Source organism: Prinia subflava, chromosome 2 (assembly GCF_021018805.1).
Source record: "Prinia subflava isolate CZ2003 ecotype Zambia chromosome 2, Cam_Psub_1.2, whole genome shotgun sequence".
NCBI classification, from domain to species: domain Eukaryota; kingdom Metazoa; phylum Chordata; class Aves; order Passeriformes; family Cisticolidae; genus Prinia; species Prinia subflava.
The window spans coordinates 105,496,268-105,514,202 of NC_086248.1; the positions used below are offsets into that span (position 1 = coordinate 105,496,268).

The following is a 17,935-nucleotide window of genomic DNA, read 5'->3' on the forward strand; positions in this document are numbered from 1 at the left end:
ATAGTAAAACTGTAAAAAAAATAGAGTGAATTCTTTTGTAAGGAGTATCTCCAGAAAAGGAATGGATGCTAAGTGCACATACTTTTTAAAAAACATGATTAATGTTACATGTGTGAACTGGTGTATTGCTATATCTTTCTGAAAGAATGGCAGAGTTTACAGCAAGTGTTTGGAATCCATCTCCCTTACAATACTTCAATACTTACATGAATATTCTGTTTGCAGGGCCGGGGACTTTTATCACTAAAAATTCCAGTCAGCTCAAGTGGAAGAATTGTCTGAAAGTGAGGTGTGTGATTGGGTTCTTGACTCTTAACTGTTCTGTATTGCTGTGAATGTGTTATTGCCTGACCCCCAAATTTAATAAACTTATTCCTTGAATCAGACTTGTCCAGTGCAGTGAACATGCACAATGAGCATATCTCCAGCACCAAGAATGTGCTACTGCTTCATGAGTTTCTTAAAGCCCCTCAAATAAAGCTGGAAAAACACTCAGTTGAGAGAAGTTGGCATACTCCTTTCCTCTTCCAGCTTTAGGAGCGTGAATTTTCTGAAATTCCCAAATAATGCCATTGAGCATTCTCTGCTTGAGTATGAGCCAAGATGGAGCTTCTTTTGTAAAGGGAACCACAGAGAATTGTGCCTCCCCTCCATCTTACTGAGCCTAGGCCAGGAATTTATGAAGATACCAAACATCTGTTCATAGAGCAGTGCTGTGTGTGGCGTTGGGAAGCTCTGGGTTGGAGGACAGCCAGTAACTTTTGCAAAAGTTGGAAGAATGGTGGGTTAGAGGCTTGCAAAGGGGAGGATATTGCGAAAGAGAAGTCAATAGGGTTGCTAGAGCATAGAATGGCTGTAAAGGAGAGGGGAAAAAAACCTTTAGTAACATATCATAAACCAGTAGCTACTTTGCTATGTATTGTTTTTATAAACTACAATCAGTTGGGGTTTTATCATTTTAGGATGTTCTTGCTGCCACCTTCATCCCCAGCACACTTGAGTCCTTCTTTCCTGGCTGGAGAGTTCTGCTTCATCAGCTGCAGTGAATGGACTGCCTGTGTGTAGGTAAGGAGCCAAACACTGGTAAAGGGAGCAAAATGAACACCATGTTTATTTATCCCTGGTTTTTGTTATTTCAAATTAATTACAGGGGTGTTTATGAGGCAGGGTTGTTGACCACACAAATACATGCTGTTCATAATGCATACAGTCTGGGAGAAACTGTAATTGCTACGCTAAATGTAATTTATTCTGTGGTTCCATTCAGCTATATATTTAATTTTATTTTTCCATTCTTCTTCTTGGGCCACTGGTAAACATTCTTCTAAAGCAGGGATGGTAATGATGAGACAGTAATTGTCTGTGTAAATTATCCAAGTGGCTGTCTTTCTTTTTTTTTTTCATTTCCTACGTTTCTGGTGTCCTCTGGCATCAGAACAGAAGTATATGCTAGTCCTAGGCTATGTAAATTAAAAGTTCTGTCTACATTGCAATTAAAAACATGTCAGGTCACATGGTTTCCACTTGACCAGTTACAGCAGCACTGTTTTGCAAATAAGGTTTTAACCGTGTTGCAAGTGTGAAGTCCTGAACTGACCAAGTCTGTAGTAACTGGGTCACCTGCCAGAGTTTTTTGTGATGTAGGTCATGGGAATATTTGTAGAAGCAAAAGAGCTGTAATTGCATAGCTGTAGCAGTATTTATGTTGACACTGAAACTTAAAGATGCATATTCAGGAGGCAGAAACAGCACTATGTGTAATTAAGATACGTAAAAGGAATATAAATTCTAGTTTAAAAAAAAATCCAGCAGCTAAACAACATGGATTTTTGAATTAATGTCATTATTTCAGATCTGTTTCCTAATGGGGTTTTTGCACCCCAAGAGCACAGACTTTGCCCACTGTTGGGCAAAGAGCATTAGGAGCAGTAGCATAAGAGAGCTCAGGAACCCCAAAAAGAAATCAGTGCATCACATGTAAGGGCTGGGTTGTCATGCAGCTGAGGAGCTGTAGTCTTAGACTACCCTGCTGTGCTGTGGAGGCAGGATGAAACCCCTCCCCCAAATTGCCCCAAAGGCCTGGCAGTTTCAAAATAAACAGGTGAGAATCGTGAAAAAGGGTAGCACTAGCAATTTCCAAGACAGCATCTGTCATGGAATGCTATTTTGGAAAGGAACCTCCAGTTCATCTGGTTCAGCCTTTCTTGGCAAAAGCACAATCTAGACAAGCTGGCCCAGTGCCTTCTGAATCTCAGAAGTGTCTAACACTGGGGAAAAGAAAGCTGGAATTAAAGAAGAAGTTAAGGAAAGGTGGAATTAAAGCTTTCTGCTGCAGCAACAGCTTTCTCCTGGGAGCCAGTCTCCCTTGGTGGGTCAGCTAAGTTTGAAAGACTTTGGGCAGTAAAAGTCTCCAAATGTGAACCAGGTCTCACTACCAATTTCAAAATTGCAACAGTGTCTCTGCAGGCTGTTTATAGGGGGTGTGGAGCATAATGAATATTAATTAAGTGTGGTAGCCAGTTTTACTTTAGGCAAGTGTCTCTGCTATTACCATGTCTGAATCTCCTGGAATCAACCAGCTACAAAATTCACTTCTCTACAGCATCCATGCCTTTGGGAACAGATTTGGTTTCTCTCTTACTGAACTACGAGTCTGTAGTACTCTAGAACTCTAGAACTTCGAAGTGGTATTAAACCTGGATTAGTTAACTCTCAGGATTTTGCTTTTGCAGAGTAAGAGAAGGCGGTAAGAAAAACTGAAATAGCTGTATTATTTTTTAAAAGTAACAAACTTCTTTAGACCTACAGATTTGGCTTTTTATCTTCTTTTTTTTTTTAAGCAAATGATTATGTATATGGACAGAAGTGCTTTTCAAATTCAGTGGGAACGTTGGTCTCAGTTTAATTTCAGTTACGCAGATGGTTATTTATGCAGCTTTTTTTTTAATGGAAACTGGAAAAGGCACAGTCAGCTCTCTGGCTACTTTTCTTGGAGATGAGAGCTCAAGATAGTGCACAAAGACTACAGTTCTCTGCTTTGCACATTTAAATCTTGACCCTCCTGTTCTGGGAGAAGAAGTAAACCCAGAGTACAGGAGTAGTGGGGGAAGCAGGATTTGCGTGCCCAGTGAGGAAATCCTGGTGGTCACCACGAGGGAGCATTTTATTGAGACACAAGAAAGCCAAGGGTGTTACTCACCATCACTACCACGGTATCAAGGCCCTTAAGGGATGAGCTGCTGTGACAACCAGGAGTAAAGCCAGTGGGACTGTCATCAGAGACTTTATTCCAAATGCCCTCCATTCTTTACTTTCTACTCTTTTGATACTGGAGTCTGTAATGCTTGCCTTAGAATCCGTGGGGCTGGTGCAGTGGGAAGGTGTAGGTAACAGGTACCTGTCTCAGCCTTTGGGAAACAGAACTGAACAGGTTTGACTTTCAGCAGTGCTGCCTTGACTTGGGTCTCATTGGAGAATAATCAGAAGTGGAGCTGGGACATCTGTGACTTTAATAATTTCTACATCTTCCTGTTAAGGAACCTTTCCATAAAGCAGTTGCCTTTTCTTTATATTCAGCTTTATATATGACATTGCCCCTGTAGCCAACACTAGCCCTTGTTCTAATTAATCCTTCTTGCCACTGGCTGCTCTCTGTCAGCTCTTTCTTGGGCTAGGCCTTCTCCCTGCTCTGGTTTCTGCACGTACTTGCCAGAAGCAGCTTGTGGTGTCTGTTGTGTTTCCATTCCACAGGCTGTGTCTAGAGCTGTTATTTCCACTGCACAGAGCAAAAAATCAGTTCAGTTCCCTTTTTTTGGATTTGTATTACACAAGAGATGTCTTGAAAAAGTAGTCTTCTTTGCTTACTGTTCTTTTTAATTAAAAAAAATCAGATTGACGTGTGTATTCTTTACGTGCATACAGTGAGTAAGGTACATGGAGTATTTTTTTCAGGCATCTGAAAATGTTCTGAGTCTCACGGTGCTTGACACATTTACTATACCTGAGGCTCAGTATTTCTTATCGAAAACCCAGAGGTTGTTGTTTGGATTTGATACTGTTTTCAACAATATCAAGGCTCACAAGTGGAAATCCTGTGCAGGTGAATGAGAGTATTTATCAAACTCATTGTTATATGAGAGGTTAACCACAACATTGATTACAAAAACGATGTCAAACTTTCCCCAAATGTCCTAAAAGCAAAATTGACAAGTCATGTAGCAACTGCCAAATGAACAAGATAATGAAATATCAAAACTCATCACTGTTATGGGTGAGAAAACAAGGGCTTTGAACTGTGTCATTCAGAAAGCTCAGACTAATAATGGTAGCCTTACTGAGATGTAGGTCTCAGTAGGTAATAAATCTGAATTGCTTTATTGCAGCATGGCAGTAAACTGGATGCACGGGCACAAAGTGCAGACAGCAGCAGCGTGAGCAGCCTGGTTTGCCGTACTGCGAGTCGATTGTGGCCACCTACTGCCAGTAAGGCTTTGCATGGTGAGGTGGCACCTGTGACACACAGCCCCAGGCAATCTGTAGGAGAGGGCTAATGCAGGGCCTGATAAGATGTGTAGTGGCCAATTTACAAACTGCAGGTTTGCTTTGCATGTGTAGGAGGCCTTGATGTGTAAACTTGTCCCAGAAGGTGTTATGTGTTTACCTTTGGCCTGAAGAGTGGTGTCACTTTCTATCATTCCTGGGTGTAATCCTGTAACTGTGCAGATAAGGACAGCAGGAGTCATTGCGTTAGAGGTTGAAAATTAAGGTGTGAGACTTCATATTAAGAGGAGATATATCTGGTGGGGCTGTACTGAAACAAGGTACCTTTTCCACCTCTTTAAGGTGCCCTTGTCACTCTCTGCAGCTCCCTGAAAGGAGGTGGTGGCCGGATGGGGGTCGGGCTCTTCTCCCAGGCAAGCAGTGATAGGACAGGAGGACACAGTCTTAAGCAGCACCAGGGGGTGCTTGTGTTAGACATTATAAAGGATTTCTTCTCAGAAAGGATGATTAGCTATTGAATTTGGCTTCTCAGGGAGGTGGTGGATTCACCAACCCTGGAGGTGTTCAGGGATGTGGTACTCACTGCCACGATCTGCTTGAAAACGTAATGTTCAGTCAAAGATTGGATTCTGATCTCAAAGGCCTTTCCCAACCTAATTGATTCTGGTTATTGGCTGTAGATACAGTCATATGGGATTCTTGAAGCTCAAGGTGGTTTAAAGTAGCTTAAACTCCTAGTGAACCCTGAGGAGAAAGCAAAGTCCTGTAATAAAAACCTGGGTAAGTGATTATCCTCTGCGTAGTGGATGCAGTGCATGATGACTGGCTGGTATCTGCTGGAGTTTTGGGGAGCAGCAGAATTACTTCAGGCATACATTGCTTGTATATTTTTATGCAGTTTTCATTATAAACTAAGGTACTCTAACAGCTTTCTGTTGCCAAAGGGACTATTCCTATCCTTCCTTCTGCCTCCTTATGTTTTGTGGCTTCCCTTTGAAAGCAGCCACAGTGATCTGGCTTATAGAGGTAATCTATTTTGAAAAAAAATCATTCTGGGCAGAAAAAGGTTGTTTTCTGCTGGCTTAGCTCCTTCTGCTCAGCTTGAGCTCATCACTTCCATAAGTCCTCTCCCTACAGCTCTACTGCATCAGATGAATCCTGACTGTGTGACCACTTCAGAGGTCACTAATCAACTTCACTGTAATGAGAGGCTTTTATGGAGTGCAGTGGAAAATGAAAACACTACTCCATCTTTTTCTCTGCCTGCCAGCAAACATTTAAAGTTTTTCTCTGTTAAATAACACAACTCCTAAACTGTGGTATGTGTTTATAGCACTGGGATGAGTAGAAGGGAATAGAAAACACTTGAGAGGGTTGGGGGAGAAAACGCCCAAGAAGTCCTGCTCTGAGTACTAACTCTGGAAAGGAAGGAGTGTGAATTAGAAATTTCAGGGAGGTTTATCAATTTCTCAGGCTAAAAATACAGTGTTATGCTACAGTTCCGTGACATTAGCACTCTGTCAGGAAGCAGGCACCTCTGCCCAAATTTGTCTTCCAGAAACTTGTTCGAGCCTCGGTGCCACCACATTCCTTCCTGCTGGCAGAGTAATTTCTGTGATTGTATGTGGAACTGGCTCCAGCAGGAAAAAAAAAATCTTGTTTGCTCCAGGTTACTTTTATGCATGCTCCTGTGTCTCCAAAGGAGTGCTTGGAACAGTGTAGGAACACAGTGGAGTGAGTTACCTGGATGGAAGGAGATGGAGAGGGGACATTGTCTTTTTCTGACACTACCCCTGTGTTCATTTAACTATCATAGTTCTGTGCTCGGCACTTTCATGTAAGAGAGTGGTTCATCTCCTGAAAAAGTTGCATCATGAGTGAATTAGGGAGAAGTGTGGGAGCAAGGAAGTATCTTCTCTGATTTTTATTGGGGAAATCAAGGCTTAGAGAATTAAACAACTTGCCTAAGAGTAGAAGGGCTGACTTGCCAAGAGCCAAATTCCAGTCTCCTGAATCACAGCCTTCTGCTTTATCCACAAGACCAACCTTTCTCTATTAGCATTTCCTTTCTCTCCACCCTGTTTTGAGGGAGGCACAGTAGCATTGTTCTATGTCAAACAAACTCCAAGTGTGGTATAGGAACGCTTCCAGCAGAGTGACTTGAACAACCTCTGAGTTTATCATTAATCTGGAAGCCATGAGTTTTTTGAGAACGGCTTCTGCATTGGAACCTTCCTCAGGACCAATAACCACAAAAGCTCTAACCACCAAAAGGTCTGACAGTGTTTAAAGTAAGACACCTTTGAGTTTAAAAAACATGCTTCAAACAGCAAAAGGTTTCTTAAGGCATAGAGGGTTGGAAATTTCTTATCTGGCAGTAGGTGAGGCTTGAGATAGAGTGGACAAGAAAACAGGACTTAAATTTATTCCTTAAGGAGAGAAGGGAATGATTTTATTAACAGTATTCTTACTCCTAGTATGATGCACCTTATTAGGAGAACCATATGCTGAAAGTACCTTAGTGTCTGCTTAACCAGGCCAGTGACAAGGGCCTTATCTGTGATCGAAGTCAGATAGCTGGGAACAGGAAATAAAGACTTAACAGTTTGCCTGTGCTGCTGTCCCGTCACAGCCGGCTTCATTGGGCAATGCCTGTGCAAAGCACCACTAAAGAGCCAGCGTCCTGGGCTTGACAAATACCATGTCAAACACTCAGTCTTTTGCTGCAGAAGGTTTAAGTGCTGGCTTTTTATCCCTCCGCTCTACCCTTGCTTGCCCCATGACATTCCCTGCCAGGACAGGGAGCTTTATTCCTGTGTTAGGTGTTAACTGTGCTAGAGCAGCAGGCAGCGAAAAGCAGGAGGGTAGGACTTGTCTTAGGACTTGATAAGTGGAGAGAAATGGGATCTTAAAACACTTGCTTTAACTGGAAGACAGGAAGTGAAGCACTGGATCAGACTGGCCTAAGAATTCTGGTATCTCGCCTCTGGCTATAGCCAAAGTCAGCTGACAAAAATAATAGTGAAGCACCTGGCTTTTGTTATGCAATGCTGCAGGAGGGGAATTCCGTCCTGCTTTTTGCAGAGATCTGCATATACCCAAAGCTATGACATGTTCTTACACTTCGTGGCAGTTGCTGACGAGGTTTCTGTGATTGCTAAAGCTGTACTGCAATCCTCACTCTCCCAGGATAGTCCCTGTGCCAGGGATTCCAATCGCAGCAATTGCGGGTAGTCAGGAATAGAGGAATATCCTCATGCTTCCACGACTTTGAGTAAGGCCTCTTTCATTTGCTTAGGTTTTTGTCTTTTTCTTGGGAGGGCTTCTTGGTTTCCATAGAGTTGAGGAACATGAATGTTTTATAAAACAGCTGTGCTGGACCTAGACTTAAAGCTCCTTTTGTCCCACTCTTGTGCTTTTCCCTGGCCATCAGCTTATGGCTACTGCTAGAGAAAAACCATCAAGAAAACATCTCCTTTTCACCCTGTCCTTCCTCCAATCACTTTGTTCAGGATCTTCCTGAGCCAGATCTAGTCTGTGTATTCTGATGATGGGAGCTCATAGATTTTACACAATGAAACTCTTCACATGGTTGGTTGTCCTCTTGTCACAAGTTGTTTTCATTTGGAGGAAGAGAGATAAAGTTTTTGGGATGCTTTAAGAAGTGCAGTCCATTCATATTTTTTCTTAAAAATAATATGAAGGAGCATTTTGTACCAAACACACCGGTGTGCATGTGAGATACCACCTCAATTTTGAACGTGCAATCTTAAGGATTATCACTTAGTAGCCTGTTCCTGCAAGCCCTAAAAGTTAGAGTTCAAAAGAGCTGTGGAAAATCAGGGAATGTTTATTATGTTTTAGTCATAACACGATATTTGTATTGCCTGGAATACTGCCCTTAATTTCACATTGGTTTAGATTGTGTACCCTACAATAACACTTTTCTTCTGAAGAAATCAGTAGATATTAATGTTTTGAGCCACAGTCTCCTTGGTCCCCTGGTGTGTGTTTACTCAGTAGTGTCATGGGCTGGAGAAACAGGTGGGAACTAGTGATATGAACTGTATTTAGGGAAGCAACTAAATTAATTCTTTCTGTGATGTCATAGTTTTTACTATCAGAGATTTGGAAAACTAGCCTGAAGGTAAGCAAGAGAAAGTATTTTAGTCACTTCATCACTTCACAACTTGCTTTACATCCAAACTCAAAACTCACTTCTACAGCTTCAGCTATCCCACAGGAATTGCACCCCTTTCCTTTTAAAAATCCTGTCCAGGTCACTCCTGTGATCTGCAGGGATGCCCTCAAATTGGCAGCATTTCTCTGGATATTCAGCCCTGCGAATTAAGGCTTGTACAAAACTTGCCCCACCAGGTGATCAATTAAAAAAACTAAAGTATCTTCTAATATGGGATGTTGATGAGCTGATTGTTTGGATGAGGCACTCAGCAGAGAGAATTCAGGCTGTGCTATTTCCTATTTGCTGCCTTTGTTGTAGAGCAGCACAGTTTTATTTGTGGTCTCTTTGTCAGTTTGTGCTTTGGGGTCATGTGTGCTTGTGTGGGTAAAGTCTAATTTTGATTTGAAAATATTAGACCCACTTGCCTGCTTTATTGTACATTATCAATCATAGGGAATCCAGGAAATCCCTGAAGATGTAAAAGTCTAGTCTGAATTTCTTATACTTTTAGGGCACTCCTAGTTTATATCTTTTGTGTTGTTGTGTTTTGGCTTTTTTGTGGGAAAGAAAATAAGAAATTATGTTCTTCTGGCAAGAAACTAACCCACAGCCATGGCATTATTTTATTATAACGTCTGAATAATATAGTTTTTCTTCTCTTTAATCGTCTAAGGCAAATGTCATAGACATTTTGATTATCCTGTGTTTTTGATCATCCCGTGTTCTCCCCAGGATTCTTCCACTCCCAGTTTCAGTTATAAGTTTGACAGGGGTGCAACAATCCTACCATGTGACAAGCCATGAATCTTTAATAAGGAAAGTTTTGCTTGTGGGGTGGAGAAAGATAAATTTTGGTTATAGGAAATATGAGGATAGTTGAACAAAACTAAGGTTATAAAGAAAAGTCTTGTTGAAATGGACTAAAGAAGAGGAAGAATAATAAGCATTTGGCAGCCTCTTCTGCTTAGTTACATGGTTTGGTGTATGAATTTGCAGATTATAGAACAGCATTTTCAGCTGTGCTTCATTTCTGTACATCCCAAAAACCTTAGCTTTAGAAACAGGATAGTGGGAAAAAAAGCAAAAACCTATCTGTTTTGTACCTCACTTGAGTGTTCTTTCAGGCTTTTCTTGTTCTTTTATTAATCTTTCTTTTTCAAGGATACTAATTGAATTAACTCCATTTTCACATGGGACAGTTTATTTCAGAGTTAAGAAAAAAAAAATTAAATTTTGTTGTTAACTAAGCAGTCTTACACCACAGCTAGGTGTGGCCTTCCTGTTCCTTTGCGTTCCTCTTTGTTCGGGTGGTTTTTAGTTTCCCCCCAGATGTTTGTTACTGACCTCTCCACCTGATCCAAACATGGGGCTGTGGGGTTGTTCCCAGTGTCCGGCTCCTTCGCTTCCTCTTGCTGTGTCAGGGCAAAGCTGTGAGATCCAGGATCTGGGATGCTCCAATGGTTTTGTAGATTTAGAATTGGTCATTGTGACTGAGTCAGCTTGTTGGTGATTAGTTCTTACCTCACCTGCAGTGTTGGTCTATCCCTGGTATGTACAGCTTAGTTATTGCATCACGGAATGGGCTGGAAGGGGCATTCAAACCCGTCTCATTCCAACCCCCTGCTTTGGGCAGGATCATTTTCCACTAGACCAGGCTGCTCCAAGCTCCATCCAGCCCGACCCGGAACACTTCCAAGGATGGGGCATCCCCAGCTTCTCTGGGATTTGTTCGACTGCCTCGCCACCCTCACAGTAAAGAATTCTTTATCAGTATCTAATGTAACCCTGCCCCCTGTCAGTTTAAAGCCATTCCTCACTGTCCCGTCGCTATAGGTCTTGGTAAAAGTCTGTCTTTGTCTGTCTTATAAACCCCATGAGGGGCTGGAAGGCTGCAGTGCAGTCTTCCTGGAGTTTTCCTTTCTCTGGGCTGACCACCAGGCTTCATGCAACCGAGAAAAAGATGGATAAGGAGAGCGCTTGGTCTCTCGAGGCTGACAGAGCGGGGCTGTCGGAGCGACAGAGCCTGTCAGAGGGAACAGGCTCTCGGTGAATCTGCCCTGCTCTGAAATCGGAGGAGCGGAACTTTTTCCTCTGTACTTTTGGCTACCGGGCCGGGCAGGACCAGAGGACAGTCCCGGAGCTAGGTTCCCCCGCGCCGCGGGGGCTCCGGCGGCGCCGCTGCCGGGCGGGGCGGGCCCGGCGGGGGCGGGCGGGGGGCGGCCCCGCACCGCCCCGCAGCCCAGCGCGCACGTCCGCCCGCCCGCCCCACGGGAAATTCCCCCTGAAAAGGGCGGCGAGCCCGGCAGCCGCGGCCGTCCGTGCGTCCCTGCGAGGTGTGCGGGCCCGGGCCGGACCCCGCGACGCAGAGGCCGGAGCGGAGCTGTCAGCATGGCCGGTGAGCGGCGGGGCTGGGCGGGGGGCAGCGGCGCCGGGGGCTCCGAGCACTCCGCGCCCTCCCTCGCTGGTCGCGCCGGGTGTTTACACGGCGAGGCTGAGGCGGCGGTGGGTTGTCCGGATGAGTGGAGATGAGATTTTGTAAGGCCGTTCCATTTCCAATGGATCTCTTGTAATTGTGGAGTGGAAGCGTTTAGGTGTTAAATAAGCACGCGGGTCTCGCGTCTGGGCTGGAGACGACAAGGCTGAAGGTTGGGTGATGCTCGTCGGGATCCCGTTCACATCGGAACTCGGCTGTGAGAATGCAAATGAATGAGAAATAGCGATGGCACGGATGCAAAGTAATGCAGATAAGGGAGCGTGCTTTGAGTAATTACAACAAAAAGCACAATTAAGTTTCTAGAGGCTAAATTAAACCGAGTTCGTCATCCTTTCGGGAGGCGTCTCTCTGGTATCTTTCTTAGGGTTAAAAAAACCCCAAAATTTAAAACTTGGCTATACTAATTAGAATAGTATTTCTAGGCAAAGCTGCTTTTCAGAACTTGAGCGTGTGTGTGTTCTGTTCCCGCTTAGCAAGGTATGAACTTTCAATCCTGATAAATATATAGGTGTCCTGTCAACATGGAGAGAAAACAGCTGGGCTTGTGCTTTAAATGTTATGATGTATTTTAGAGTGGCAACAATGAAGCAGAACAGAACAGTTTCGGGTTTTTTTTTTTTTTTCTTCGTGTCTTTATGTATTTTCAGTGTAATTAGGAACCAGATAAGGAATTTTTTTCAGCGGGGGAAGTTTATAACTTCCTGGTACTAGCTAGCTTTCGTCGTGGTGTTTTTTTTTTTTTTTTTAAGTTGCCGTTTTGTAATGTAACACGATAGTAAAGAGGAAGTTCATGAGTGTTGTTTGGTCTCTGTTAGAATTTGTGCCGTTCATGGAGCCATAGGTAGATTACTGCTTTTTCAAATCAAATCGTGTTATGTTTCCGGTTGCTTTTGCTTAAACTGGGGTGTGCTCTAACAAAGCTTTCATCATCCTCCCTCTTTGCCTGAGGTGTTGCAGAAGGTTACAAGTGGATAGATTCTTGCTTTTTAGAAATTACAGACTTCGGGCCACCAGGGATTTGTTCAGAGCGGTGACATCAGAGTTAAAGGGCGCCGCTTCTCCCATCTGTGTCTCCTGGCAGTCACCTCGGGCCGGAGGGTTTCGGGTGATACTTTCACATCTTCCACAAAGACCCACAGCTGCTCTGCTTTCACACGCAGATGTTGATGGAGAGTCTGTGCACCGGGCACTCCTGGCTGTGCAAGAAAATGACAAATCGGGCAGTTCCTCCAGAGCCTGCTTGCTTGGAGCAAAGAAACCCCACGGAACCCTCGATCGGGTTGTCACTTTGCTTGGTGGCAGCACGTCACACTTCCTCCCTCGTGGCACAGGCTTTAAACTTTAAACCATCACGGGTTTCTTGTCATGGAGAGGTCTGACGGAAGTCTGTTCCAAGTTTTAGGGATTGTCCTTTTGTTCCTCTTCGTATTGCACAAAATGTGAGAGTAAAACACCCTTCAGTTCTTGAATGAGCATAACTGGCTGAAGTTTCTGAGCTGTCACTGTTTCTACCTCTTCCTTGCTGAACTCTTGGAGCTGACATTGCTTTTACCTCTTCCCCTTGCATATGTAATTGGGACACCTGATCTCCTATATTCTCTTTAAAACTATTCAGTGTTGTACTCAGGGCAGGAGGGGGAAAAAAGCAATTCAATAACAAAAAAAAATGACAGGCAGGTTATAATGTGTGGCACGGTGTTTCTATTGCTAGCATGTGTATGGGCAATTAGAATTAATTACAAAGACAAATTAAACTCTTAAGAACTTAGATGAAGGATTAGCTAGATTTTTTTCTTTTTGAAATGCTTTATGAAGTAGTTGTGGGCAGGCAGGTAATAAATACAAGTAGCTGTGCATTTCTCTTCCAGAATTAGTGAGAGTTCGGGTTTTGGCATATCTCACATTTATTTGACAAGCAAAGCAAGACCTGAGAAGGACAGGTCTGTAGTGACTGTGTGGGAGCTAACAGACCTCTGTGTGTGTGTGTGAGAGCAGATTGGGAAATAGTTAAGTTGTGCCACTTCACAAACACGGTGCTGATTTACAGAAATAGGGAACTCTGGACACTTGGCTGCAGAGTGCTGGTAATGCCTCCCATTCACACAAACGCTTCTGTGTGTTTCCTCTCTACACAAAACATGATGACACTGATAATCACAGCAGAGATAATAATACGATTCTTGAATAGAGAGAGGGGCAGCCAAGACAAAATGAAGCTTAATGTTTAATCTCTGGAGGCTGCGGCGTCACCGAGCTTTACTTTCCCACAAACATACCTGCTGCTGAGCGGTGGGTTTATCTTCAATGACATTTGTTTGGACCACAGCCCTGTAAAGATCTCTGAGCCCAGAATTTTAAAATAAAGGGTTCTTGAGAGGTGAGAAAATAGCCCTCTCAAGCGAGTATTAATAGAACGTGAGGGGAAATTGTTGGTTAAAGCAGCAAGAGTTAAGGACCTCAAGTGATTGTGCTCTTGTAGTTTTAAGCAGCGAGGCTCTGGCTAGTTTTGACAAATACATAATGTCTGTGGGTGTCCTGCACGTCTGGTGAGCAGCTATGTAAGCATGAAAATCTCCCAGTAAAAAGATCAGTAGGCACTTTGCTGTAATGTTGTCATTTTGACTTGTAATATTTTAGTGTATGGATATGTGTCTGTATTCATTCTGATCAATGCAATAGCATAAGTAAATTGAAATGTGAAAGTTAGAACAGCCATACACAGATGTGTGAGCATGGTTTTTTGGGAAGCTCAGACTTCTGCCCTCTTTGAAACCAGCATTACGTCATTTCTAGGCTTTTTTGTTATCAATGCCTGCCTTCCCCTTCCCTTTTGCTGGACTTGCTTGTTTGCCAGAAAGAGAAAATATGCAAAGCTCATCTATAGGAGAGTTAGGTAAAGAGCTGAGAAGTATCTAGAAAAGGGACCATCCTCCTGAGTAACTGCACTTAGACTAGTAGCTAATGTGTATTTAATGTGACATCTCATGGCTGGTGATCAGAAAGTTATTTTAAATCTACCTGATGGGAAATGATCAGTTTAGAAACTGCATTTTGACTGACTGTTAGACAGGTCTATAAAGAGTCTTGAACCATAGTTTTCAAAGGTTTTGACCCCAAACACAGTCTGAAGTGGAAGTGCATTGTGCTTTTGAAGATTTTGCAGAGGCTCCAGTTGTTGAAGACCACCCCAGCACAAGAGCTGCTCTCACATGGTGGTGGATACAGTTCCACCACTGCCTGTAGGTGTGTGGCAGATAAATGTGCATCTGGGTTAGACGCAGGTGATGCCTCAGATGTCATTCTTTCCATCCATCCCTTCTCTGCTGCTCTTGACTCCTTATCTCTTAGATCATAATATTTTCCTACTTCGTGTATGAACTGCAGCAGCACTGGATATGTTCTGTGATCAACAAATCCTAGGCATAAAGTTCAAGCTTTGCCTTGGTAGGGGTGCCTAAACCATTGCAGGTGCAGCAAAAGAGAAACCTTTATTATGGAGTTAGGATTGGAATCCGCCTCTTTGCCAAAACCCATGTGCTGTGGACTCACAGGCAGGATAGACCTTGGGCAAAAGGAAGTTGGCGTTCTTTTACCCTTTCAGCACTTTCAATATATTTAATAACTGTTTTGCTTATTATGTTGAAGTCCAAGCACTTTTTTTTTCAGTGCTGTGCCACAGGATATTGTCTGCCCTGTTTGTGATGCTCAGCCTTGCTCGAGGAGGATGCTATTATATGAAGATGACAGAGAGCTCAGTAGACATTTCCATAAGCAACGTTCTTCTGATTGTGCAGCACTGTGATGATTCAACTTCAACCATATTTACTTAGCCTCTGTTGTTTGTTTTTCACATACCATCCCACTGTTGTCACTGTTTGATTGACTGTCCTGTTTGATGTTCTCAGTGAGATATATTAAATAGCTTGGTACTGTCTGGCAATAAAACATCATTTGAAAAGTACTTAGGCTCTTGCTAAGTTAACGTCTTTCTAACCCCCCCCCCGCCATTTAAGAGTTCTGCTGTCTCTTATTCTCATCTATCACTGTGTTTCCTGAAAACCTCCCTTCTGACAACTGCCCAATAGCTTTTCTGAGGTTTCATTGTCTGGGGAGATACTGCAAGTAGAAACCAGCCCCGTGGGAGATGGGCAGCTCAAAATGTAGAATTCAATACGAGCAATCAGGTATTTTTTGAACTCACAGTGATAGTATTCCACCCAGTAGGGTGGGGATTTTTTGCGTAATTTGAATAGTTTCTGCTGCACTGTGATAGGAACTAAATCAATCAATTCTGAGCAAACATCTTCACTTTCAGAGGACACTTAGGAGATCACAGCAGTTGACAGTACCAGTGCTTGGAGAGGACAGCCATTCTTAAAACTGTATTATTCCTAAAAGTGTTAACTGCTCCCTCTAAATAATGATTTGGGTTTTTTTGTATAAAATATTCTTCCATCAGACATGTGTTCTATGATGGTTATAAGAAGCTAAATTCTAGATGAGATGGAGGGAAGCGTGTCTTTTTCTGCTAATTAGTTCCATGCTATTGATACCGTAGATGCTTCACCCAAATCTGTTCTCTTCCCTTGTACCCCACCTTCAACATGTGCATGTACATAAAAAATAAAGAGTAAATTTTCTGATAAGGTAGACCAACTGGAAATATGGCAATGTAAATCCAAAGTCTAGAAATGCTAATTCTTGCATCTTCTGCTGTTTTTAAGCTCTACTGTGTCCTAACATTGAAAATATTTTATTTTTAAGGTGGCCCTGAGCCCTACATTGAAATATTTGAGCAACCCAGGCAAAGGGGCATGCGTTTCAGATACAAATGTGAGGGAAGATCAGCAGGCAGCATTCCAGGAGAACACAGTACTGAAAACAATAAGACCTTCCCTTCCATCCAGGTAAATACCTCTTTTATCTGGGAATTACCATTACCGTGGTGCTCGTAGCTATGTGTTGGACTCTGCACGGTAAATACAATGCTTTTCATCTCACCTTCTGGGATTCTTTCCTTGGCATGCAAATGGAGTTGCAGCAGAGTGGGAAAAGACTTACTTGCTCCTGGTCACGAAAAGATTTGGTTTACAAAAAGAGGAGAAGGTGCAGAGGTGGTTTACAAAGTGCTGCTAGAGGGGACGCAGTGAAGACTCAAGGTCTGGGAGCCATTCATTAGTAGCTTTCTCTGTGTGCATGTTTGCTCTGCTTTCTTAGTTAGGTGACGTGGGTTTGGTTTTACGGTTTGGACTGCAGCACGAATTTTGGGAGAGCGTTGAAGGAATTTGCCTACAAAATGTGCAAAGACTTTGAAACGTTGCTGGGCACAACATGAAAGAAGGCACTTTGTACAAGCGAACAATCGCCCGTGATGCGGCGAGCGGGCCCTGCAAAAGACACCAGCGTGGAGTGCGTGAAGTCAGAACTTAAAAATGAGCTGAGAAAGGGGAACTGTGTCCTCAGAGCATCTGCAGCGATGATGACTTGGGTGGTTGCACCATGGATGGGTTGGGAAATGCAGAATGAAGGGATTCAGAGGAGCCCTGACAGCTGTGATCAAAGCAGGGGCAAAGAGACAGTAGAGCTGGAATGGAACCACTTGGGCAGTAGCTTCCATGGGTTGGATAAAGGAGACCATAGACAGGTAGGGTAAGAGAAAAGAATTTCTGGTCCCCCATGTGAGGTTTAAGTTGCCCTTGATCTCTTTGGAGTTTGGAGGAAGTCTGTCAGAGCTGAGATTAGAGGAGAAAGCTCAAATTGAAATGAGAAGAGCACTTGCCACCTTCCTGCCCAGGAACAGAGGCTGTGTACCTGTGTTTGCAGAGTGTGCAAGTACAAAAAAAACCAATGTGGAGCCCAAAATGGAGTCTCTGGAATCACAGCAGGAAACAAACAGATGGAGAAGATGTGAAATGTGACAAATATGAGATGTTTTATGCTGAGGCAGAAAAGCTCTTTTAAGAGGGAGGGCTTGAGAAGGAGAGTGTTGGCAGTTGTGTGTTGAGCAGCAGAGTGAGTCTATTGCATGAAGCAACTGTGGAAGTTGGTCCAGCCCTGGAGCCAGAATTACTAAGGGAAGAAGCAAAGGTTTCCCTTTGACTATCACAGTGCCAGATTTGGTTAGGGAATGCAGGAAATGGAGATGGTGCCAGACTCATTTTTCCAGCACGCTGCCAATTGAACAAGGAATTGTGTGGGCTGTTGGCAAGAGTAGAGGTTTGCACAGACTCTCAGCCTGAGTCTGTGTCAGGGCACAAGCTGAATGGGCTGAATCAAGCCTTGATTCCTCTTTTCTTGGACTGTGCTGCACATGAAGGCCAGGCAGAACCCAAAGGGGAGATGGGATATGGGTATGTGACTATGCAAGCCTGGCCAAGTTTGTTCTTTTGAAAGGTGACTGTTGATGACAGAGCTGATTGTACTGATAGCAGGTGATTTCTAGGTGAATTCCTGCCTCCCTGAAGCCCGTGGGAGGCTTTAGTGCTGATTATGTTCCAGGGGAGTCCCCTCTAGAGATGGAAATGTGAAGAGAGGGGCCAGGAGGAGATTAAATTTCATGGTGTGGTTATGATGATGAACATCAATGGGGAACTGGAGAACCAAAAGCAACTAGATCAGACTTCATGTTCATGGGGCTGGGTGTGAAATGAGGGGGAAATGATGTAATGGTTGAAGAAAGTGAAGGAGTAGTGGAAGTATTTTTTTAAGGGTAAAAAGTAACAGTGGCTTGTTGGAAACTGAAGGGAACCAAATTGGAG

General features: G+C 43.4%; 1 protein-coding gene across 2 annotated transcripts in view; it reads left to right on the forward strand.

Annotated features, from left to right (window-relative positions):
• Positions 1-255: 255 nt before the first annotated feature.
• Positions 256-17,935, forward strand: part of REL (REL proto-oncogene, NF-kB subunit) — a 40,106-nt gene continuing 22,426 nt past the window's right edge. Inside the window, exons 1-3 of one of the 2 annotated variants that reach the window (XM_063391438.1) lie at positions 256-289; positions 963-1,065; positions 15,942-16,084. In XM_063391438.1, coding sequence (XP_063247508.1) covers positions 1,047-1,065; positions 15,942-16,084 — 162 coding nt within the window. In that variant the 5' untranslated portion in view covers positions 256-289; positions 963-1,046. Of the gene's footprint in view, positions 290-962; positions 1,066-10,922; positions 11,079-15,941; positions 16,085-17,935 lie in introns of those variants that run through there. The other variant, XM_063391439.1, reaches the window with a different exon arrangement.